This window comes from Falco rusticolus, chromosome 7 (genome assembly GCF_015220075.1).
Source record: "Falco rusticolus isolate bFalRus1 chromosome 7, bFalRus1.pri, whole genome shotgun sequence".
Lineage (NCBI taxonomy): Eukaryota > Metazoa > Chordata > Aves > Falconiformes > Falconidae > Falco > Falco rusticolus.
Genome location: NC_051193.1, coordinates 55,166,297 through 55,193,140, shown reverse-complemented (window position 1 = coordinate 55,193,140; position 26,844 = coordinate 55,166,297). Strand labels below are relative to the sequence as shown.

The 26,844-nt window shown below is 34.4% G+C and overlaps 1 protein-coding gene across 1 annotated transcript in view; it reads right to left on the bottom strand.

The window, feature by feature from the left end:
- Window positions 1-26,844, bottom strand: part of LOC119151193 (formin-like) — a 148,306-nt gene that overhangs the window by 36,903 nt on the left and 84,559 nt on the right. Inside the window, exons 11-13 of the mRNA XM_037394815.1 lie at window positions 26,363-26,422; window positions 24,078-24,198; window positions 9,982-10,074 (exon numbers count right to left, since the gene is read on the bottom strand). Of these exons, the coding sequence (XP_037250712.1) occupies window positions 9,982-10,074; window positions 24,078-24,198; window positions 26,363-26,422 (274 nt within the window). The remainder of the gene's footprint in view (window positions 1-9,981; window positions 10,075-24,077; window positions 24,199-26,362; window positions 26,423-26,844) is intronic.

Genomic DNA, 26,844 nt, shown 5'->3' with positions numbered 1-26,844 from the left:
AGTATCCAGATAATTTTTTTCCCCCACAGTGAATAGAAACATTTTTACATGTTTATATTTATCCTCATGTAAGAGTATGATTGTTACATAACAGGACCAGGGAAGGTGAGTGCAGCAGCCAAGGCCATGACTGCAGACTTTCTGCTCACTGTACCTCTGTGCCTTAATTATTACTTTTTTTTTTTTTATGAGGTTTATTTATGTTTATGAGGTAACTCCTATCTTTTGGAAATGGTTTTTACTCAGTAGCAACAGCAGGTCCATGCCAAAGGCAGAGAGAAGAATAGAAATACACGATAATGATAATTTAAATGAAATCCTAAAAAACGGAGGCAATTCCAACTGACCTATTTGTAGAAGATTTAAATATAATTATAGTCATAGTGAAAGTTTTGACTACCATTTTGATTTTATCTTATGTATTAAAAACCACAAAACCTATTTCTGACAACGATAATTAACCCAAACCATAGCAATACCATTTGTATCTAAATTCATTCTGCTCTAATGACCCAGTCATAATGAGCTTAATTCCTCTCCATTTTTTTCTCCATTAGAACAAGTAAATCTTGAATAGTCTTAAAAAATCCTATGCAGAGTAAAAGTAGTAATATGCTTCAGAATGTGATGCGCCTGCATCTACAATGGTAGAATATTCTTTAAATAAAATATTTAATAGGACAACTTGCTTTACAGCATTTTTGGAAATGTTATAAAATATTTGGCATTATTTTTTAAAATTTGAAAGGAAATTTTAAATCTTGAGGCAATTTACTTTATTCAGATCAAAACGAAACCACTATCAAATTACACTGAAATGAAAAAAGACTGTCATTTAAAACGCAGGAAAGCCAAAGTTCCCCTACCATTATTTAAAACAGAAATGCAGAGTCATTGCTCCTAATTAAGCTTGGGGATTCTCTGTCCTAGAAACTGCCCAACTACATGGAAGGAAAGAGTCCCTGATGTGGAAACCTTAAATAATCTTAAACATAAATATGCCTTATCCAACTCCCATTCAATTCTAAGTCAATGCTGGGTCATCATGTGCAAAACTTTGTGCAAACTTTTGTCCGTTGTGCAAAACTCAACGTAAGGAAACACATTACAAACATCTACTGACAAAAATGTACCAATAACTCTACAGAGAATCAAACAAAATACATTTTATAGAGCAGCTTTTCTTTTTAGCATTATATTCTTTAATATTCAAAGTTTTCTGCTTGGCCACAGATGCTACACTGTTGTGCCTAGTGAGGTATCCCTGCCTGTTCTAGGGCACCAGGACCCTTTCTGATACCACATGCCATTCCCAAGATGGCAACAGTTTGTGGAGGGAATTTTCAGATTGTAAGACGTTCTCAAGATGCAAGACTTCGTACACATGCTTTGTACAAATAATTACATCCTAAAATACGCTATACAGTAGCTGAAAAGAAGTAGTTTAAGAAATATTTTTATACACTTTGAAAATAGCTGAATTGGGACAAAGTTTTGATGGCTGAAAAATCCTGACACTAAGAAGTTGAATTGATTTACATGCCATGAAAGAAATATTGTTCCAATCAATTCTGTACATAAATCTCTAAAGAGAAATAAACCTACTGATTTCTCCACCTCTGTCAAGGTGCTCACTAAGCAGGACTATAAGGACTCTTCGCAGCCCAAAGGTGCATTTTTAAATATCTTGCTCTGGCATCTGACATATTTAGGGGCAAAGATATCACAGAAGTTGCAGGAGGGGTTGACTGATGACCAGAAATCAGACTTTCCTTACGTTTACAAGTCTGTCCTTTATCACAGCTGTAATCTTACAACACTGTATCATCCATATATTTTTACTCTGTCATTCTCCAATTTTGAGAGCTTAGTAGCAAGCTGGTGATTTGTCTTTTAACTAGCTTCAAATTTCTGAGAATCGCTATATGAACATTGTGATTGTTCTTTTTGTTCTCAGAACAAATGATCCTGCTACGTCCTCTTTGACAAGTCTGGGTGTCAAACTTTTTTTTTTCTTAGAAAGAAGCTTCCTTCTGATGGCTGTTTCCTGCCTGGCCTACAGGTTTTACCTGTTATCATTGCTTAAGGAAAACAATAGCAGAACCCAACCCAGACTGCTCCAATTTCATGCTGAAATTTTCAGCATCTAGTATTTTAATCAATCATGCTCAAAAGCATTAGAAGAGGATATTCATCTGTTTGCACGGGTACAAAATATAATTAAAAATTATGAACATACCAAAATTATGGAAGCCTGCAGAGAAACTCTACATAAATGCCTATCAGATTAAGCATGTTATTGTCATAATCAGTTTGTATTATGGTAGCAGTGAAGAATATTTCCAAGATTAATCTGAAGAGCGTGGTGTGAAATTACAGAGTACAGGGGACAAACATAAGGTCAGAGTGACCACTGTAATGGTAGGTATAAAGTCTTTTGATAAAAAATGCATTTGGGCCTTTCATTATTTATGAAGTGCATTAATCTCTTCTACCCAATCCTTTCCAATCCTTGACTCTGTTCTTTCCTTGCAGTAGTATCTTCCATGTAATGTAACCACTTGCACACAGGATATATCATTTAAAGTAATCAAACAGTGAGCATCCTGATTTCTTGCCAAGGAAAGCTTTGACAGGGATTTAAATTGTATTAGTTCACTGACCCCGAAATATCAGCACAAATAGGGTAAGACAAGGATGCCAACAGCAGAGCAGATCCAGATAAACTGCCCGCTAGTGCAGTTGACTGCAGTACACAGAATAATGACACAAGAAGATAAGTAGGCAAATAGGAAATCATGCAGGAAATTCATGAGGATACAGTAAAGAAGAAAGCAGCTGGACTGAAAGAATAGCCTAACAGGATCCCTGTGAAAAACCAAAACATATAATCTATGGTTCTGCTTACCTATAAGGCTATGATATAGGCACTGGAAGAAATCTAGTGGAATGGAACAGAAAATAAATGTTTCAATGAGAATTTAGAGACTGTTAGACTCCAGACAGCAGATAGTGGTTATACTAAAGGTATCAGTAATTCTATGTATAGATTTTATAACTATTATATATATCAGATGTTTACTTAGTTGTTATTAATAGGAAACCCTTCTCAATCATGCATTGCCAGTGACTTTGCAGCAGCAAATTCAGTATAACACAAATTGAAAAGAAGCTGGAAGGAACTGGTGTCTCTAATAAGATTCTACCCTTGTCTTCTAAGAGAGAACATTGTATTTTTAATTACAAGCCCTTCTAAATTACATTCATATTACACATTCTAATGGAGTGTAACCCTCCAATTTTTTATATTAAGTCACAATACAGTGGAACTGATTACAGTAATTTGATGTATATATGTTTCAAAAATAATAAATGGAAAGTTTCCCAAAAAGTCATAGTTCTAATCAGTATCAATTTTCAGGACTTTGATGCTGGTAATTCTTTTGGTAGTGTAGGAGGAAACATTCATTTCAGAGCAAATTCTTGTTCTTGGAATCAGATCACTGTCAATATTGCATTAGTTAGAGGCATATGGATGCAATCACATTCTAGGACACCTTATTTGGTGTCTTATGGACTTAGGCTATTGTCTAACTACAGAATCTCAGAGTACCACAGCAACAAGGTTCTGTGCTTTGCAGACTCATGCCAATTTATGTAAATCACTCCTTCATCTGTTTAAATACAACAATCTTTGAGTGATGAAAACAGTTATGACTGTCACAAACAGTTTGAAAGATTAAAGTAATTCTGCTGCTGGCATATAAAACAGCGTTCCAGATCTAAACACAAACTTTCCCTGGTCTGTAATGTCATTGCTGGGAAGGATAAAAAGTTTTAAGCAAACATTATCACTGCAAGGAAGTATGACATATTTTTCATGTTTGACACTGGACATAAATATCCTCCCACACTGTTTAATGTGAGAACTGCATATGTGTGGCAGAGATAATAAAACATTTCAGTAGAAACAAATGAAGGGAGGAAAAAAAAAAAATGAGTTATAATAAGTAGACCAGAAAATAAAGCTTTGAAGTTAAAAGTCTTCATATTTGTACAGTTTATTCAGAAAAAGAAGAATCGGTATTTGTTAAGCAGACTGGATAGTCACAGAATCTGTAAGAAAGTCTGGTGCTTTGTAGAACCAGTTATCTTTACAGAGAGATGTTTTTTGGTCGACAGAAGCAGCTTCATAATTGCAGGTAACAAAATCAGGACAACTGCAAGATCCTTGTAAGTGCTATTGCTCTCCTGCTGTTGTTTACACACCATTTTTTAAAGGGCAGCTGGTAGTGAAATTTGATGCACTTAAAAATTATTCTTGATTTTCTTGCTTTACTTATTCAGCAATAAAATGTTCAAGAGCTTTACAAATAAAATGGAATACAAGTACCATAATCTGACATGTAGATTAAGGTAGAGAAGTACTTACTGGGAAGACAAGTATGGGACTTAGTTTCACATACAGTTTTAGAATATTTTTCTTTTTCCTCTTAATATCTTCTTGTGGAGAAAAGCTATATTTTTATTGTAGAGAAGCAAGAATTTTAAATATTTCTCAGGGGTTTCTGGTATTTTGGGAAGTCATTACAGGCAAGCTCTACTGAACTGCTATGAATAAAGACTTAAAACATATTCTCTGTATCTGTTTCAAAAAACCCCAATAGAATATTCTCCAAGTATTAAAGGCAATAAGTGCTGGTGTAAATTTCTTCCTGATCTGTGACTGTATTAAAATTTATAAAGGTATGTCCTGTTGACAGTAAGAGAGAAGTATTGTTGTATTGTGAAAATGGTGCTGATAATAGTGTCTTGGGAGTATGCTTGACATCTGATTCACTACTACTAAATGACATTAGCATTCTGCTTTATACTTCATAGACTGCTTTGACTGAAAAGCAGTACAGTTTTGAGTGGAAAGACTCTTTTTGCTGTAATGTAAGATATACTGTCAGCCTCCTATACTCAAAATGTCTACAGGGCTATAAATTAAGAAAGGAAGGTTATTTTCCCTGGGTTAATACAACAGGTGCTACTAGATGAGGAGAAGAAATCACCAAGTATGAGCACATAGCACAAGAACAACATTTAAGATGGAATACTTATATACCCAGGAACAAGTAGAAAATAACAGGAAATGGAAAGTCTGCCAGCTGAAGTATACTACAGTGGAGTTAAAGAAAAGTTTGTGGCATAAATTTCTTACATGAAAGCTATTATGGTATTTTATGTACTGTCAATGAAGAAAATAGAAACAAAGTTAGGTGCATATAAATTTAAGATAGTAACAAGTAATGTGCTAATAACATTATTTGAATAGGTATATTAGGAATGAAAACCAACAGTAATAAAAATATCTTCCTGGATGCTAGCATGGAATCAAGACCTAAATGATTTATGGTTTCAATTATTTGGTTAAAAGAAGTCAAATAAAATTCAACAAGGTTTCATTTTAAGCTCTGTGACCTAAAAAACAGTGATTCCCAATAAAGAATCAGTATTTAATTTTCTTACTGCTGAACAAATTTGTAAGAAAATACAGAATCGCAGTATTCAATGAGAATTTGTTAAACAGAAGAAAACATTTTTCTGGAAATCAAAGGTGGAACTGATAGAGAAGCATGAAGGCATGCAGACATGCATGAGAAAGGAAGCAATAATTCTCTATGTAGTTACAGTAATCCAGATCAAACAATTCATGTGAAATTGCTTCACACATTTGAAAAGGCCAGGAGCTTGCTCTCTGCTTTTTTAGGCATCCAGGTATGTTACAGAATCACACAAGTCTCCTTGTTTATCCCCTCCGTTCTCATGTTAGAGAGTGCAGCAGTTTGATCACAGTTTCTGGCCAGTACACCTGGATGTTATTTTATCCTGACATTTCTTAGTTTCTTGGTATAGTGTCCCCCCCCCCGAATAATATAATACAGAAAGTAGTTAATTACCAAGTGAAGGGGCCCAGCCTTAATAGAATTTTTTTCTTATTTTCATTCCCACTGGGCTACCTCAATAATCCTCCATGGTGCATTCCAACAGGCAAATGAAGAAATGTGGATCAAAGCTCCTGTTCTGCACCAGAAATACATTAGAAAGGGCAACAGACTGGACACATGCCCAGGTAGCTACTGCAGCTCAGCAAAAATGATTAATCACTCAGCAGTAAAAATCAGATTTACTGACATTTTCCATGTGGTTGCCAACCTTGTCTGAAAAATGCACTACCTCCTGACATAATGCTGTGCTTAGTAGCTTGGTCTAGGACTTTTTCTCTATTGTACAGTCCCATGACTGCACAGTGTTAATCTTTTATGTAGTATAAGACATACAGCAGTTATATCAAGGCAATGACTTAACCAAGTGCTAGGTGAGAATTCTAAACACAGGACAATTTCTTTTACTATGGGATTAATCTGGATTATTCTCAACATATCTACTCTATTTGACAAATCCCTCCCTCTACATTTTGCTTTGTTACCTTGGACACCTCACTGTATCATGGGCTTTTCCCAAATAACGTTGCTTTCCACTATTAATGATTTTCAAAAACCGTTGTGTCTTGACATCAGACTACTTGCTTCCCAGACTCTGCTGTAAACTGAATGAATTTCTTTAATAGCACAATCTTTATCATCAAGATGATTTATTCTTAGAGATGAAAAGGCAGCTATGCTCTTACTATGCTATCTGCTATGGAGCATACAGACTTTTTGATTTGCACATTCCAGTATATGAGGGAGGAAACTGGGCTCAGATTTAAAGTTTTTACATACTTTCTGACCTGGAAGCAATGAAGGGGAATTTGGGACCAGATTTTGCAAGATCCTGCATGAATCTGTGTCATGCATTTCCGTATTTATTAAAATGGACAAACAATAAGAAATAGTCAAGTGGCAAAATAAGAAATGAATTTTAGTAGGCTAGTTGCATACTCTGTCATTTACTATCTGGTTTGTATTATTCTTGAAAGAATGCACAAGGAGAATAAAAAATGTTATGAAAAACTAACACCAATGGCCACTGGCCAGCACCCCTTCCAGTGAGCTTCACAGCTGCAGCAAAAAACTACTTTCTTTTCTCCTTTTCAAAATAGAGTATTTTGCATCTTTCTCATATTCATCTAAGTATTTTGATTTTTTTGTGTGAGATAGTTTCATACTAAAAGAGGAGTTTTCTTCAAAGCAATTCTAAGCGAGAATTTCATAAATTAAGGAGCATTCCAAACCAACCAATAATTTCATGATTTCAAAGTATTTTTTAATATCATGGAAATTTAAATGGAAAATGTTATGAACATATTTCTGAAAAAAACCCCATACAGTAATTCCACTGGAAATACAGTAGGTATATATTAATTTATAGTAATTCTTAGGTCTCCATATTACAATAAAACTACTATAGTTTGTGGCATATAATGTAATTAAATCTACCAAAGATTATTTCCACCTTGAGATTGATCTAAACCCTTTTAAAAAAGCATGGACATATCAAATACAGTGAATGAAGTATTAACACAGTTTATACGTGATGTCTTTCATGTGGCAATCGCAAAGTACTTGACAAAGATTATCTTTCACTACAAAAATAGCAAGAATCATTATTTAACATTCTGTGTATCAGAAAAGTGAAGTGCTCTCTTCGAAAGAGAAAAAGAATAAAAATAAGAAAAAGAGCTTAAGCAACTATTCTAGCATCACATGTCAAGTAGCTAAACTGGGAATAGAAGCTAAAGGTTTTGGCACCTAATTCCCTGTTGAAGGCACTAGGATACATTACATTCAGCTACACAAAACAGCACTGACATCAGCAGAAGTACAGTTTATCCCCTCTAGCATTTTAGAATGTCAGTCTCCACAACACTCTCAGTGTTTTTTGCTACAACAGAGCAAGTATTAGATTTTAATTGGAATTAATTGTAATTAGGAAATGTAAACAGTTCAGTTTAAGCAAATCAGTATGGTTTTTTTCTTACAGTATTTCCAATTTAGCATTGACTAGAAATGATGGGAAATTGTGTGTGTGAGAAAAACCTGAATTTCTATGAGTTCCAGCCCTATTTTCAAGCCAGAAGTTTCAGAAAAGCCTCTCAGCTTTGGATACTTGCTGTGAGCTGGCAGAAAGATAACAGACAAATTTTTCTTACATTTGCTTAAACCAGCCACAACTCTTCTTTCAAACAAACAAAACTGAAAGCACATGCTTAACGGGTGCTCAGTATTATCAGTTAACTCTTAATTTCAGAGAAGCAGCTGAGTTTGCAGACACTTATCTAAAGTGAACCTCTGAGTTTGACATTTGTTCAATGCTTATTCTAGCACCATAAATCAAAATGGGTTTCTGCGTTATTTTTACCAATCTTTGATCTTCAGTGTAGAATTTTGTAAGATTTCCGTTCTAACGCCACAGAAAGTATCACCCACCAATTATAAAGATTCAAATAAATCAGGTGACTGAAAGAGAAATATGGTTAATAATTGTAGGCTCTGACAACCTACTGACATCTCAAAAAAAGGTAGAGGACAGAAGTGTCAAAAGATGAGAAGTTAAATTAGTAAAAATTAAATGTGTATAACTAGATACCATCAAACATAATATTATAAAGCAAAAGGAGCAAAAGCGGACAAGTAATCCATGTGTTTTTTCTCCTTCTAGAATACAAAAAGCCTGAAACACTAAAAAATGTCCAATAAATTTAATAATTTATATGAAGAACTCATTGTCCCAGGACACTGTGCAAAAATGTATTCTCTTTTTTTTTTTTTTTTAAATATATACATTATTTACAGACATAAGGGCAAAATTTTCTGTTAGGCTGACAGATATCTCAATTTCAACATCAATAGGCATAAACAGGTCAAAAATATGGAAGAATATGTTTTTCTATTTGAAATGATAACATGCAATTAAATTGCAATTTCTCTAAAGCAGAACTGATCTTCTTCCAAGATCAACTGGGTATTTTTATCGTATTCTACTCATCAGAAATTAGGTAGCTCAGCTCTGCAGGAGAAACTAGGGTACTGTGTTGCCTTTATTTTTTGGGACTGTGGTGGTACGCATTTGCTACTCCTGCTGCTGCTTTTAGTTGGGGTGGAGTTTTTTCATAGCAGCTTGTATGGTACTGTGTATTGGATTTGTGACCAAAACAGTAAATTGTTAAACTGTTCACAGTTTCTGTGACAAATACTAGTTCTTTGGTAATATTTAATTCTTAACAGTTCTTAATATAGTCATCAGAAATGCAACACTCTACTCTGATTACCCGAGTAGTCTGTACTCCTACAATTTGGCAGAGGGCGGGGAAATAATCTATTCCCTCATTTATTTTTGCACAGCTCCAGAGATACGCTTCTGGCAGAAGCAGGTAACAGGGAACACATAATCTGGGAAACAGGAGGGAGCAGAACTGTCTTTTCAACAGAAACCTGCGTTTACATTGTCTTGAACTGATGATCAAATGGGACCTTGGATCTCACCCCTGTTGTCTCTGTACTCTGTCCTGGTAAATCACTTCCTTATGCCTATTTCTGTTGCACACAAGACAAAAATCTTTAAATCTGAATTAGTTACTTCATAAGACCACACTATGACAAAAGATACCATTACTTCATGTATATATGTGGGCTTTCTCTAGAAGGGTATTTTTCGTTCTAGTCTTTTATAAACCTGTGGGTTTATATTCTCTCTGATAAATTTGGTCTATGATGAATATCTTTTCCATTTTGATTATAAAAAATGATAAAGAAAAAAGCAGAAAATAACAAATAGGAATTGAGTGAGATTAATTATATTTGACAAGTGATGTCCAAGATCTACATAAATATTATTCATATTCTTAGTATATATTAGGCACATCAGGAACATAATCCATAACAGATGATAGATATTTTCAGTGGCAACAGATATTTAATGCAGCTTATGTTATGCACAACCTTCAAACCACTACATTATTTAGCAATATTTTTTTCTTTCAACTGTGATTACCTTTCTGGAAGAATTCCTCTAATTTCTCCTTGAAGGGCTGGAGATGCTCTTCAGAAGACTCTTTGCAAACTAACTTCATCTGCTTTTCAGAGGCTACAAAAAGAAGTTGAAAGAAAGTTTGTGACATAATTTGCCTACCAGAAGTAGATATCAACACTGTAGAAGGCTACACCTAAATTAGTCACCAAGACTTTAAAGGAAATGGAAATAAATAAGCATTAAGGAATCCAGCAATTATGTTAAAATAAAAAATACCACACTAGTCTAGCATACCAAATAGAAAATTCTATACGTGTTTAAAGAGTGGAATTCGTCTTTAGTAATGACTTTGTCCTAAAAGTCCAGGTATTTGCTGAGACTTGCCACTAACACAGACTGCCTCACACACAAACTCTAGCTCAGGGGTCCTCAAACTATGGCCCGCGGGCCGGATACGGCCCCCCAGGGTCCTCAATCCGGCCCCCGGTATTTACAGACCCCCCCCCGCCGGGGGGTGGGGGGGGAAACCAAGCAGCCACAGATGGCTGCCTGCCACTTCATCTGCGTGCCAGCCCCCTGGTTAAAATGTTTGAGGACCCCCTGCTCTAGATGGTATTTAAAAGACTAAACTTTGTTTCTGTGGTGAGTGGAGGATGCCTTCTATCTGGACTGATTTCAGTCAGTCAGTGCCAGGCATCCTATCCTCAACCATGTTTCCTAACACAGATGCAGGAATTCAGCTTTACTTAGGTATTCAAATTCCAGGCCGTGATATGAATAGTAGAAGTCTGTAAAAAAGTTAACTTACATCTAACTGCAATTTGTTTACTATTTAATCTACCTGTTGTTTTAAGACCTGATGCCATGTCACTTTCTAAAACCTCCTGGTTAGTTACCAATGAATTTTGACATTCCTAGAACTTCTAGTAAACTTTGCAGATTCCAGCATTCCACATTAAAGATGAACTGAGACTGTTAGAAATCAAAATGCAATTGCCTTCCATTTAGCAACTGAATTTATGAACTACTGTAAGATTTTTATTTTTCCCATAACTCTTCATTCCCAAGAAGCTAAATTTAGATGGAAATTTAATTTGGAGTTAAACCTGAGAGTTACAGTTTGGCTGCATGAACCATATTTTACATAATATTGCTACCACCACTATATAATTCAATTTATTGCAGCAAAAATTAATGCACAACCATGAAAACAGAAGTTGAGGATTTGTAATTAAAATGTCATGTTAGTTTGCAGCACCATGAAAAAAGTCAATGGGATGCATACAATTTATTGTACGACTAGTAGTGTACCTAAAATATCCTTGGACCACCAGGACTTACTAAAAAAGACAGCTTTTCAATTAATTGAGACCAGAAATATTTTTGGGCAGTTGTTACAGAAAAATGCTGAAAAGATACTTGTTCCCATCTAAGTGTTTATTTTAATTTAGCATCCCTCCACAACTCATGTAGGTTGTGGACCATGACATTATTGTGGAGCTCCAGAGCTCAAGTAAAATGACCCAGGCTACGCTATAAAGTTTATCTTTAATCTCTAGTCTTTCAACCTGTAGCATAAGATGGACCTTTGAAACTGTTCAGAGAAAAGTTAATGGATATTTATTTGTATGCCAGACAGTAGGCAGAATGGAGCATTGACTTGAACGTACCAGATGGGGAAAAGAAGTCTTTTACAAGCTGCTCAGTTCTGTGTCATTAATAAATTAAATAAAGCAAAACAAATCAGCAATCAGGGAGTTCATGCAACTTTTAAAGATTATTTTTTCATGATACATGCCTCTTCACCAGTAAAAATTTGAACTTTCCATGACTGTTATGATACACTGAATGAAATGAATGTATACTTAACATTTATGTTTGTAGAGTTAGAAGATTTCTACAGATATTCAAGCAAATTGTAACACTTTATTTTCGAAGAAGACAGACATATTACAATTGTATAGGGGAAAAAATCTAACAAAATAACCGAGACAGTATTGTCAAGTTTCTGACTGGAAGTTTTAACAAAGCAGAAGCTACAGATTTGTGCATTTTCATTGTGTTTAAACAAATCTACAGAAAATCATATAAGGCAATACCTAGAAATTATTTTAGATAAGTATAAAATGACTAAAGCGCAAAAGTGTTAGTACACATAATGTTCAGGCAATTGGCACACAGTGACTATAGAATGCACATGATTATTACAATCATTTAAGGTTGCAGCAATTGCAAGCCAATAATTATTTTATAATGATTTTATATAACTAGATTTTTATAAATCCATACAAATGTAGATTTCTATGAATATGTATCATAATATGATGAGTTGTAGCTACAGTAGTATCTAAACATACTCTTAACATATTCTAGAAAGGCATTTTCCCAAACATATAGTGTTGCTAATACACTGTCTGGAGTATTGAAATCTTCCTAGATGCTTCCTACAAGCTTTAATAACGCAAGATTTGGAAAGGTTACTCACGTAAGTCCCATGTAAATGTTTAAATGACCAAGATTAAAATGAATTGCTTCTAAATTAAAAAGAAATTTAATAGACTTTTTTATTAATAAAGATGACTAACATTAACCTTAATCAGAAGACAAAAGCTACAGGAAAATATGGACAAGAAGTACCAGTGTATAGAGAAAAAGCTGTTTTGGATAGTGAATTCTTAAGAAGAATCCTAACATCCTTAACAAGAAGATCAACATTTGGCATGAGAGAAGAGGAAGAGCAAGAAGGCAGGTACAGAAGAGCAAATGAGGTAGAAGGAACAGAATAAGTGAATCAAGGGTCCTGATTAAAACTCTAGAAGTTTGAAATGAGATGAGGTAAAATGTGACAGCAGTTTGCATTGCTTAAGTCATCTTGAAACAATGAAACTGAAAGAGACAAAAGAAGTCAAATAAATGCTGGCAGACTCTGGAAAGCCTTAAAAAGAGACCTTTGTACGATTCTGTCTGCTGATGATGTTTATCCAGATGATATTTATCTAAAACTAAAATCTATCCCCTTACTTCCTGAAGTTCTTTCAGGTAAGTGTCAAACTAGACTGAAGAGCTCCGAGAAAGTTTTAGCTTTGAGCTAAAGGAATCAAGGACAAGGGTTATGATGTGAAAATCTGTTAATCACAAAAGCAACATGTTTGCCCTACAGCGCTTAATCCTTTAACTTGTTATACTTCACTCAATAACCTTTACTTTTGGTCTACAAACAAACAAAAAATTATCTGGGCAACTGGAGGTTAACTAATTCCATTTAAAGTTAACTGCAGTGAAATATCTGAATAAAACTTGAATTTATTTACTTGCTAATGTTAAAAATAAGACACATCACATAGGTATGGAGTCACTGGCAGAAGGCAGTCATGAACTTCAGCTTGAACTGCAGTGTCAAAAATTTTGCATTCCTGCTGAAATCTCGCCAGTCTCAGTATTCCCTTCAATAATGAAAAGTCCTATGCAGAATAATGATTCCTTGTCCAATACCTATAAGAAAATGAAGGCTAGGACCACCAACTAAATGTAGCTTTTAGGCTGAAGAACTCTGGAACATCACCACATTTGCCTGGGGATAGATATAGCAAAGAATGCTGGAAGTCTGTTCAAAGGAATCACAAATCAGATACAAATAAAGACACACATGACAGAAGAGAAAGATTTTCATGACAGGGCTAAATCAAAGGTTTTGATTAAAATGGCAGTTGTAATTTGTAATACTGGTGAAAGGCTATCATACAACTGTATGACCTGACTCAGCTCTGCACAACATAATATAGAGGTTTCTGATAACAAACATTCACTGAATTTCCTGTTATGTAAGTTCTTTTTTGTTTGTTTGTTTACTCAGAAATTTACCTGAAAAATTTTCCTTTAAAAAACCATAAAGTTATCAAGTCATGCCAAAAATTACATAAAAAATTACAACTGAGAAGTCCTGTTCCATCAGTTGCCCTGATCATCTTTGCTAAAAATGCTATATAACATGTGTGAGGGACCATTGCATGATTTTCTTATATTTTGTTCTCATATTCACTACAATATAAACCCTTTCTTTTTTAAAAAAGAAAATTATTTTAGCAAGGCTTTTATTAGAAAGATTCTGTGGTAAAGCATCCTATTATGCATTCCTTCTTCGAAATAAATTCTGAAAAACTTTCTGAAAAAAATTCTTTCTGAAGTTCTGAGGAATCTGAAGGAATTCTGAGGAATCTGACAGCACATGCACACTTCTTCTCTCACCATCTCATTCCAAATTAATAATTTGAGAAAACAAACAACCTGAATGTAATAAACTTTTGGTTCATTTTCTTGGTATGCATTTTATATTAGTGAAATTAAATGTAATAAGCTACTTCAAACATTGTTTATTTCTAAATGAGCTATTGCAAAAAAAAAAAAAAAAAGAAAAAAGAAAAAGCAAGTGTGCAATAGTACTTGAAAAGCCCTTAGAAATTGTTGGATGTACATCATGCTTCACCGACGGCAAATCTTGGCCACAGAAATGGAAACCATTAGCAAAACATTAAAACAAAGCTGGAAACTGCTGATTATCAGTTTGCCACTGTCTTCAGATTTAATGCAGTACTTGGCTCAAAAGTTCTTTAAAAATCCCCAATATAAGTGAAAATATTTACAAAATAGAATGTCTCTCACTTAATGCCTATTGGGCAATAGTCTTTTAAAACTCCACAGACACTTGTAAATCTGTCAAAAGAATCACTGCCCATAAACAAACTTCCACGTAAAGGGTATTTCAGTGTCAATCAGACAGGACTTGGAATTTTTTAAGCACCATTTTTAAAGCAAGTGCAAAACCAGAAATAGTTTAACGTTGATAACAGTAAATTACTAACTATTTACTCACCAGAACACACCAGTAGCATTTAAAGGAATCATCCTGACAGTGAAACCAAGTATCAACACCATGAATTCCTATAAACCTGTCACTGACACTATCCCCCATGAGTTATGCCACTGTGCAAGCTGCTGAGCATGCCCCCACCCCTCGCCTGCTCCCAGCCTGGCAGGTTATACTGCCAAACTTGCTATTTCATTTTCTTGTTATAATGCAGGCTTTGACAGGAGGGTTACTATTCGAGCAGGTTTTTTTAGAACCCTTATCTTTTCTGTTTCAAAGAGGATTTGAACCCATACCACAAATGAATTCAATGTAGCATTAAATAACCACAAATTTCTGTACGAGAGGATCCATTTTTTTTACAGTGCAGAAGTCTGCTACACTCCTTGGGCCTATATACCGCAATAAAATCTAATAAACTTCAGATAAAAAGCATAAATTTAAATCACTCAGCAAGTGCTACATAAGTTCCTCATTATTTAGTTTGGTTTTGCTTTATTACATTTTCTTACTCACAAACAACTTGGCAAGTTAAGAAGTTAGAGGAGATGCTTCTGTGTCCCCGTTAGACACTGTTGCAGGACTTGGTTATACTCTCTTGTTATTACATGCAACTTAGTTACGTATTTACTGCAGGTACCTTTACCACCTTCATTATATCAGTGCCATCTACAGCTATTGTGCTTATTACAACCTTGCAAGTAAATGGATCTTTTCAATGACAGCAACACAATAAAGGTTCAAGCCCTAAAACCCTAGACAAAGCTGGGTTGACTCATACAAAAGCCTTTGCATCAAGTAGAGAGGGAAATGCCACGAAATGGGGTGGGAGGCTTTTTGAGACAAAAGTATCTCAGAAAAATGTAGAAGAGGATCAAATTGTGGTGGTACTCTATTCTCCAGCTTTGTTTTTATTGTCTTAAATAAAGGTCAAGAATTTAATGCAAAAGAAGCGCTAGCACATATAAAACTAACTGCAACATTCTAACCTACTAATCACTTGCATAGTTACTGTTCTGTAACGTTTTCAGCTAATTTAGAAAAAGAAATGTGCTTCTATGTACAATTATTCGCTCATTAGTATTTTGTTTTTCTTAAAAAAAACATTTCAGAGGATAGACACCAATAAGTGCAACTTCAAACAGTCTGATCCTTCTCTGTTTGAAATATATTTCCCTCCTACCACAGAGAAACATGTATCTGTTTAGGTGCTCAAGCTCTCACATATAAATGAGACAGAAAAAACATTTCCATAGTAAGTCCTAAGCTGTGTAACGTGAAATAATAGAATTGGTGGCATACAAAACACCCTCTAAAGCTCACCTGTTCTAATGGAGTTTTAACGGAAGTGGGGAGTCAGACATCTTGACAATTTTCCCAAGTTTGATCAGGTATTCTGGCTTTGTCTTTCAGATTTAAGATTTGTGAGGGGTTTTTGCCTGTTTCTTTTAAGTTCGTTTTGAACTTTTCCAGTATGTGATGGCACGCAGAGGAACTGTCAGGCCTCTATTAGTTTCAACTAATCTAAAAGAAAATTTTTTGCTCCTTGTTTTGTCAAAGGGTATCAACATTTTATACAAATAATTTAAAAACCTTTCTGTTAAGATTGTTTCCTAAGAACACATTTAATAAAATGAACAAAGATTGCTAGTAAAACTAAATATTTTTCACACCATAGCAACATATCTGAGTCTCTGGTTAATGTATTCTCTCTGACATAGTAGTTTACATTCAGCGCGCCCTTCAGTGGATAAGCATACTGCAAGGGACTGAACAGCACATATAAATGAATATATGACTAAACCCTCAAAATTTTCTAGTCAAGTCTTTGTAAGATCTCTTAAGTGATTCCAGCACATGTTATGAGTAGAAAGTTTTGGTTAGCATCAAGATCCAAATATACAGACCTCCGCACATCATTAAGATCTGCCGTGAGTGCAGAAATGTGTGCTAGCAGAACCTGCTGAGAAACCCGAACATTTACCTTCTGTGTGAACAGAAGAAACAAATGAGTATTTTGAAATTGAAGAGTCTTGTCTGGCTTATTTAGAGGAAGTAAAAATTTTTAAGCAGCAATAATAATATTTTTAATTGGATGACCCAAGATTTTTACAGTGCTAGGGAAAAAAAAGACCTTTCAAACACACAAACATGTTACTTAGCGTACTGAACAAGGGGTCAGATAGAAAAGAATTGCTGGGCAATGGTTGAAAGACTATGTTTATAAGCTGAAATTGTGGAGGCCAGAGAAGTGATCTCCTGTTTCCCTCTGTACTGCTGGATCTCTGATTTTATGTGCAAGACAGATTATAAGGTTCCACCTAATGAATTCTTCTACTGAGTTTGTGGCTTTGGTTTAGCTAAAGCATGGTGCTTGGATTTAAAATCATGCAAATTCATAAATTAACTCTACCCTAGTCAAAACCAGCACAAATAGTAGCAGGAACACTTCTTGAAGTGCTAATTAGCCTCACTACACTAATTTGTATCCCACTGTCTGAATTAATGTACTTTCAGTGTTTGATCATTGGCAGTAAATATGTGACTGCCTCAATTCTAGCAGAAATCTGCCTTGCCTTTTACTGCATACTCCCTCAAAGAGCAAAAGCTGATGAGGTCCCTAGATATGAAGTCACTGTTCCTCCCAGTGCTAGCATTACCATTCAATACCATTCAGTATCCATCACACACATTGACAGGGGCAATATTCCTTCTGTTCCCAGACGTATGCTACCTGCTCCCAGATGTATAACACATAGTTATATACCTAATGCTCAGCACGTGCACACATTTATTTACATGGAAGGGCACAGAGAAAAGTGCACAGAAACTCATAACTATGGTATTTCCAAGATTTGTTTGAGAATCTTAACATTTGCAGAACGATTTTTAACAAGAAGTTTCCTAGGATTCTTCAGTCAAAGAAAAAAAAATAAAAGAAAAAATTAACAGCATGCCATTGTTTAACCAACAGAGAGCTTTCTCCCTCGCCTTTGTGTACACATGCAGACATCTGCTCCCAGGGATAAACTCTACTTTCCTCTATTATATTTCTAAATCTTATTAAAGCCATTTCATATTATTCTCTATTATCACAAACTAGAAAATCTAATGGAATTTTAAGAAATGGTGTACTTAGGAAAATTTCCACTTAATGTATCCGCATATGAACATCACCACTGGAACACTGGCAAAATGTTAAGTTTCATTGTAAAACAGGATCCAATGTGCACATACAAAAAGTTTTTTTTAATGCCTGTGTTGTATCTTTGCCAAATCAAAACAAACTGAAATATATCTCACCCTGCTGAGGCAAGAGACTATTCAAAAAGTAGTCAGAAAAATCTGAGAAGGAAGAAAGTATAATTTTGTCAACTCTTTTAAACAAAATAACTTTTCCTGTACGAAGCTGTCCTTTGATCTTTTCCTTACATCATTCTGCATTGCCTCAAAATACACCACGTAAATGCTGGACAGTGCAAAAATATAGCGATACTCACCAGGTACAAAACAACAGGCTCCATTTATGCTAATGTCTAAAGACATAACACATGCACCTATTTGGCTCCTCATGTTCCAACACAGTTCAAATTTCTATTTGCTTGCACTTCCAAAATTTTAAGTTTAATTTTAAAATGTGAAAGTATAATTAATATGAAGAAAATTAAAGTGACTAGTTCCTGGAAAGTTATCATACAACTTCTCCGCTCCTGCTGGGAAAATTTTTCTAGAACATTTAATGTGACTCAGATGTCTAAACCCTACTTACAAGTTGACTTAAAACATTTCATTTAAATTAGACTAAGGCTTCAACTCATTGAAAATATTTTAGAAAAAGACCTTTGATACTTTTTTGAATACTGTGCTCCTGTAATGAATAATCAATCACCTTCTACTGGGAAATATCTATTGATTCAACAAATTATTTAGAAAGTTAACACTCAAACAGATAGGATTAAAATTTTCATGATGTGATCCGGTAGCCTTACTGTCTACAAAGCAAATCACACAACGGTCAAAACCTCTCAACATCACAATTGTTGCCCTATTGATAATTATTGTATCATGATTATGCTAAAACTCTATTCCATATAACAGACTTTATCTAAGGCTGTATTATATATGAACTAAGCATAGAATTCCATCTGTATAAATAATAACACATTCAATTGAGTTCTCCATCTGTGCTTACATAGAAATCCAACAAAAGCTGAAAATGAGTCCATTAATTGACAACATCAATTAATCTCTGTAACAAAAATGGTTTACAGTTAATTAGTGGGCATTTTGTTGCAAAAACCTTTAACTCCGTTTGAGAACTCTGATAGGAACACACATTTAAGAAATTTAAATTAACTTCTTTAATCAATAATATTGATTAAACTTTTTCTGATGTTGTATATTTTCCTATTGGTAAATATATTACCTTAAAATCCTTGTTAAAAACAAATGTTGTTCAGTATTTTAAATCTGGAAAATCAGACAGTTTTAGTCTTAAATGAGCGTGAACCGATTATTTCTTCTTTTTGCAGCTTCCTCCTTGTCTCTATTTACAGTGATAGTGGTTGCAAGAATAGCGAATGAGTGACGCTTTTCAATTGCCACCCATTTATCATTTCTAAAATCTCTTCCATTCTTGTCTAAATTTTGTAACACACATCCACTTTGCAATATAACATGGTACCGAGCTCCCTGAAGAGGCACTCAATGAAAGCAATGTCTGGTCTAGTCAGCAATGCAAAGAGACAGGGTTAATTAGCTATGATGCTGGTATTGGTACGGCAACACCATGCTAGTCACATCCAGCGCACTGGATCTGTTTCTATGAAAAAGAATATATATATACACACACAGACACACAAACATATTCATATCTGAAAAAGAATATACATATTGTCATGCCATTTGAGAATGAAAATAAAATGAAACACTTGAAGAAGAGGCAGAGGAAGCCAGGCATTTTCAGCCTGGTGAAGAGAAAGCTAACTGGGGATCTAGTTTTTCATTTCAACTATATAGCGAATAGCTATAGAGAAAATGAAGCCAGACTTTTCTCAGAAATGCACATCTAAAGAAAAAGGAGCCATAGTCACCAGTTGCAGCACAGGAAATTCTCACACAGGATAAGGAAAAAACAGTGATTCAGCACTGGAACAGGTGGCCAGAGAGGTGTTGGAATGTCTATCCTTAGATTCAAAATTGAGCTGGCTAAGGCCCTGCACAACCCAATCTAAATATGAAATTAGTCCTGCTCAAAGGCTTTGGACCACAGGACCTCCAGAGGCTCCTTCCAACCAACCAGCCTGCATTTGTGTATGATTTTAAAATACTTGTAATGCTTCTGTATGAAAACAGCCAATGTAACATTGTCATTGCTCAGCTTTTCACACATAGCTTTTACCTGCTTCCCTTTAAATATTTTTATAAGGATTACACAACTTTATAAGATGGGGTTGCCATAAGCTAAAGTTTTGATGAAGTTCTACTACTTAAATGTGGGAAAGTTGGGGGTAACATTTATGTGAGATACAGATCTGTCAACAACTAGGTTAAGAGGCCCTCAGTTTGAGAACGTGTCTCCTGTAATACTGAAATCCAGCTGACTATTACAGGTAGCTGATCCATGAAGTCTTGTTTCTATTTTAGATTAAATTATTTCCTTTCAGTCGTGTGTGTGTAAACACTTACATATACAGTCACTCATACTCAGTTAGTAAAAATTTAAAACATATACAGTACTGAAAAAATACCAGTAAGCAAATGGCAACTAGTATTTCTACTGGTAGCCATGGAAAAAGGTGAAAGCAAAAGGATCTGGATTTTCAATGGAATTTGAACATTACAGTCTCATAGGAAATGTAATTTATTATGAGAAATAAAGGTGTGACTCTTCAAAGTATTCAGAGTGGACCTACCTTGGTTTCCATCTTTAACCATTCAATAAATATCTTTGCTCTTTCAGTTGTTAAGGTCAAGAATACTAAAAAGTTATAATGAACATTACAGTAAATGATACAATGAATCTAATATTGCTTTCTTTTGACCAATGGAACAGCATTTTAAAATTTCACAAATTTGCTCTTGTATTGCAATAAAGAACAATGTGTATTTTGTATGTACAGAAACAATCTATAGTGCAACTGATTTTGAATAATTAAGATGGTTCAACTTTGGAGAGAGATGAATAAAAGGTTCACAGTAAAACTCATACAAGTCTATCATACTTTGGTAAAGTGGCTTTCTTTCTAAAGATCTTCTTATGATTACACACTTCAAGTGTTATATACTTACTGCACAAGAACAGCAATCAAGTGGTATTGTCCAGACTAAAAAGGAGATCATTTTTCATCATAGGGAAAGGAAAAAGTGGAAATCATTGCTCTAGACAAGGAATAAGATATCTTACAATCTTAAAATACTGATGCAAAGCAAACCCTTTTTTTTTTTTTAAAAAAAAAATATTAACTGGAAAGCTAACACTTGTTAAATGAATCAATGTATCTGCTTATGCTACTATGTAGAATTTGAAAACCTTGGAAATATACAGGCTATACAGACCTGGAATGAAAAAATGAGTTTACAGAAAAAAAAAATTCTTTTTCCTGTGACTTCAAAGTGGAACCAGCTTTCACTCTAAAATTTTTATCTAGCTATTTAATATTACACTCATTTGCATGTCTTTTCCCTTAAAAGCCTATATTAAATGCAAGCATTATTTTTAATGTAAGAATGCTCATTATTATAAAGTTTGTTCAGGAATATGTTTTAAAAAAATGTTGAATTAAGGTTGTCCAGAAATTTGCTTGAATTTTTTGAGCAAAACTTTAGCTTAATCCCTTTTGACTGAAGTTAGCCTGTCCCTTCAAAGTCTAATCTAAAAGACTTCAAAATACCAAGTTGTATGGAACTCAATCTGTTTATCTGAAAAGGATGAAAGGGTTTGTGCTCCATCTAGATTTGAACTTTTGGTTCCACAGCGTCTAGGTATTTAAAACCAGAGGTTTACACCATTAAGACATGCCATTCATGATAACTCAATCTTTCCTATGTTAATAACCATGACAGAAAGATAATTAATGCCTTGGTAAACTAGTAAAAAATTTTTTTAAATACTAATGACAGCTATTATGAAAAGTGTCTATGAAAATTGCCATTTCGGGTGCAAGAGGTGAATTTTTTTTTTTTAATTATTCTGTACAAATCTCAGAAAAAAAGTAAATCACTAACAGAAACATTAGTTCGCTCCCTAATGACACAGAAGAAACCCCCTCTTTGGTTTATTATCTTTGTCTCATCCAACTTCCAAGGTAATCTGCTTAAGACTACCTTAGCCAACCAAACTGTGAAATAAATCCAATGTACCCTATAACACTGGCAGCCCCAGTTAATATTGTTCAAATTATTTACATCTGAAGGGCCGCGCCTGTCTGGATAGCTGGGCCCGACGCTTCTCTGGACTTGGTTTCTGCTACTCACATCTGTTTCAGCTTTAGACTTTCACTGGTATTCTGCCAGCACCCACAACTTTTTAATGGCTACAATAAACTACAGAGACTCATCAAATCTTTGTTGTACGTGTTAAAATTATAACCTCTTCAATTAAAATTTTGATTTAAAAATAAACTTCAGCATTATCTGAAGAAAAAAAAAATTGAAAGGGAATGTTTGAAAGAGATACAATATTTTTATATGAGTTATTATTTCTTTGTTTAAACATAAGAGAATAATCACAGGAATGCTTGTTAGAATTCTGCTGCATATTTCTGAGTGATAAAGTACCAACACTGGAAAACATTTCCACAACCTTCTTTGTTTCAAATCTTTGCTGTCATTAACTTTATATGTTAATTGGCTCGGCTGGGTTTCAAATACATCTTTACAAAGAAGAATTATGAAAAAAACCTCAACATAACGATTTTTCAGATTTCCTATAAATAAACAAGAAAATTTGTTTTAGAAACTAGAAGTCAGTGATTACAAGAAAGCTGAAGTTTTTATTTTAAGAGTTAAAGTGTTTAGCTTTTCCTGCTTGCTGTCTGTGCCTTTGCAATGTAGAACAAATATGATGTGAATGTCACAGCCTCAATGCAGATCCTGCAAGCCCAAGACGCATGACAGCAGGACTACATGCCGAAAAAGTACACGATCAAACACAGATCAAGTTTCTGCACAAATGAGCCCAAAAGAGGGCAGGGCAAGGGGTTTACAGGGCCAAGCGATGAGAGGAGATAGAGCACTCACTTATGCCCGGGTCGAACAAACAACAACTGATACTTTCCTACCACTGTTAACCTTTGAAACTATCCTAAAGATGGCAGTGACCTAATCCAGCAATTTCTAACTGTAAGGATAAATTATTTTGCAATGGTTTTCATTGCCTTATATTGAAAAAAATCTAAAACAATCATCTTGTCCAACTCTGATTCTAAAACAACTCGTCCATTTTGATGCAGCTATATAAATGTAAACAGAAGTTTTTATAGAAAGGGTTTTATGCAGACTCTTTCCCTGAACTCCATTTTCTACACCAAACTGCTTCAGCAAAAGTAGCAACTTTTCCTTAAGAAACAAGACAGGCTTAAAATATTCAGTCATCATTTGCTGGACTTATTTTAGAAAGTTAAATGAAGCACAAAATAAAAATGAAACTGCTTGGAATATTTAGAGAGCAACCCTTCCTACTTTATTTCCACTCAGTACCTTGATTGATAGATGAGTTGGGTTTCCGAGCCCCTCTTTATAATAAACATTTTAAAATGTTTATTTTATGTCCCAGGGTGAAAATATTTTGAACTGGAGCTTTCCATTTCCCTTTGCTGTGCCTTGGCAAGCTGTGTTTTATTTCTACATTAATAGTATTCAACTCTTTCTTGTAGCTGTTAAATTGTTGTTAGACAAGTACTGAAGAAAGTATTTATGTTATGGAACTAACAGATATCTACAGTTAAACACACAGTTCTGGAGAAGCCAGAGGAAAATTCACACATAACTAAAGAAAATTTCAGAAAAATTTCTTTAGGGACCTCTTGATTGTAAAAGGGAAAATTACTTTTCAGTATCTTTACTTTCATTTTTATTAAGTCATGAGTTTGATTTTTTCTTTCTAATTTATGTGAGTAATTTGTGCCACAGTGTAAAAACTCTTAAATGAATCAACACTATAAACCTAATTAGCAATAAGAAAACCTCATAAAGGTCACATTTTAAATGGCACTTTGTTGTTAGCAGAAAAAATGTGAAAGTTCCCAGTTACCTTCTAGATCTCTCTTCAGTTTCCTTAAGTCTTTTATTAGGTCTTCAAACTTAACTTGGGAGGCCTGGAAAAAATCCTGTGGTTCTGGTAAAGGAAAAATACTCTTGTCTGTTCCTGCTTCCTAAACAAACAAACAAACAAACAGGCCACTATGAAAGCTGAATGCATTTGCAGTGATATAAATTACTTTTTTTGAAACGTCATCTATGAAACGCTACTATAGAAATGCAAAAAGAATATATTTTTAATCATTCTTGCTAAAACAACATATATATCATTCATGATGAAATCCTGACCATTCTGAGTGTTGAAACTTCCTTTTCGATTTTGTTAAGCAAACTGTGCTCACTTTAAATTACAAAACAACACTTAGCTCAAGAAATTTCAGTTCATTTTATATCAATAAAGGTTTAGATAAAGGATTAGAAATTTCTTAAAAACAGACAACATGCCAAAAGTTTGTGATTTCATTCTCTCTTAACTCATTAAATGACACACGCTGTGTAAGAATAAATTGAAAACAGTATTTATATATTGCCTGAAGTATTTTGTACTGATTAAAAATACACAGTTGAAGGTTTATGTGGCTAAATACATTACATGGGTTAATGTCTGTATGGAATTCCTAAGTATGTACCTTATTTTTAGCATAGTAAGAAAAAAAAAATCAGAAGTAAACCAAACCAACCAAAAAAACCCTTACAATGTTTAAAGCAGTACCTCCAGTGAAAATTTAACCAGTATATAAATGGTATTAATATGACATCGCTGTGCATAACCATATCCTAGTGAGTTTAAAATATTACCTGTGCACAAAATTCAATGTATAATAAAGGAAAACTCATAGGTTAGAGAACTAATTGTTTTGTGAGCAGGGAAAAAATATTTTTATAAAGATATGAACATTCAGGGGAAAAAAGTACAATGGATGACATTTGTACTGTGTCCATTTCCTCCCAAGGAAGATAAACTGTTTTGTTTTACAAAACTCCCTGAAGTAAAATTACAGTGTAGTAGAAAGTTTGCAGAAAAATTTAAATATTTAAATAAATTAATCAGAAAGCATTAGCTTCAGCAGTATTAAAAAAGGAGAGAAGAATACATATGCCAATACCCAGAGAATTGAGACACACTACAGGTAAGACAAAGTTGCTTTCATTATAAGGCTTTTTACAAGACGGATACTTAGGTTAAAGTAATAACACTTTATTTACTTCCCTGCCCTCCCCATCCCCCTAGCACCAGCCCCCACCCCCATTAAAAAAAAAAAAAAAAAAAAAAAAAGGAAAAAGAATACAAGCACAGATCTATGTATTTGCTACTGCTTTTTATCCTCTGCAGCTCAGCCCCAGGAGCTGTTCCACAGGCTCTTGACACACAGACCCTCCAGCATCAGAGATCATTAAATCATTGAATTGCTTGTATTGGAAAGGGACCTTTAAAAATCACCTAGTCCAACCCCCCTTCCATGGGCAGGGAAATGTCTTCACTTACTTTAGTCCTACTCTTGGAAAAAATACTTATGATTACTAACTCATCAGTTCAACATCCTTATGTAAGAGTTAAAAAGAAAAAGACAAAAATGAAAAAGAAAAAAATATTTGTATTCAACCAGACATAGGGCCATGAAAAATTACACTAGTCTTAGATTCAAAGATTAGATAAAGCCATCTCCTTAATCTCAAAAATAAGCAACTACATACTTTAAATCAATTAAAAGTGACATTTTCATTTGAAAGACAATAATTCAAATTTTCCACTCAAAAACTCTGGGCACTGCTGATACCTATCAAAAAGCCTCATAAATGTAACTCACTTAAAGCAGCAGCCACACCTCTTCCCACAGTAACTTCATCCCCATCAACTGACTCACCCATATTAAAATACCAACCTGTCCTTGCTTTCTGTCATGAGAGAGAGAAATCATGCTCCTGTCTTCCATTATTACCACATCAGAACAAGATTTACAACACCACAGTAACCAGGATGTAAGAAAACAGGAGCGGAACGACCACCTGCCCAGTCCCCAACAGTCGCAGGCAACTGCCTGCAGTGGTTAGTTCAACTGTTAATGTGTAAAATTTTCTAAAGCCTTATCTTAAAACCTATAGCAAATTTCAGACCTATTGAGGTCCACAACTATTATAGGAGAGCAAAAGAAATGGATTTTATTTTTCTGTCAAAGCTACTGTGTTCAGATTTTTAAAAGGCTAATACCAACCCTTTGTCAGGCTCTTACAGAAACTAACTTTTGGAGAGGCTGATAGAGCAAATAAATCTTTTACCTTATCACAGTGGCGTAGGTAATATATGACGACATAATCCACGAGATTAATACCACTATCCTAGGAAAAATAAACACATTATTAAAAATGTGTGAGATTAAGACTGTTTCAGGTGACGGAAAACTTACTCTATTTCAAAATAAATGTATTATTATTTCATATAGCTGTGAGAAATAGGACTCACAATATCTTCAGTCCTAGTATTATTGATGAAAAAAATCAATCTTTTGTAACATAGGCTTGAATGTACCACCACACGACCTAGAGCTGCCTTTGGTTCTAAATACCAGGTAAGAAACCATGCATTGGGAGAAGCTGTCCCCGTATATTTTTTTAGTAATACAAGGAATTACTGAATAACAATATTAATTTAAATAATAATATTAAGAAATAATATTATTCTTGACTATAACATTAACTAAATATTACAGTCACCTAAGATATATTAAGGTGAATTGAATTAATTTCTTGATTCCTCTAGT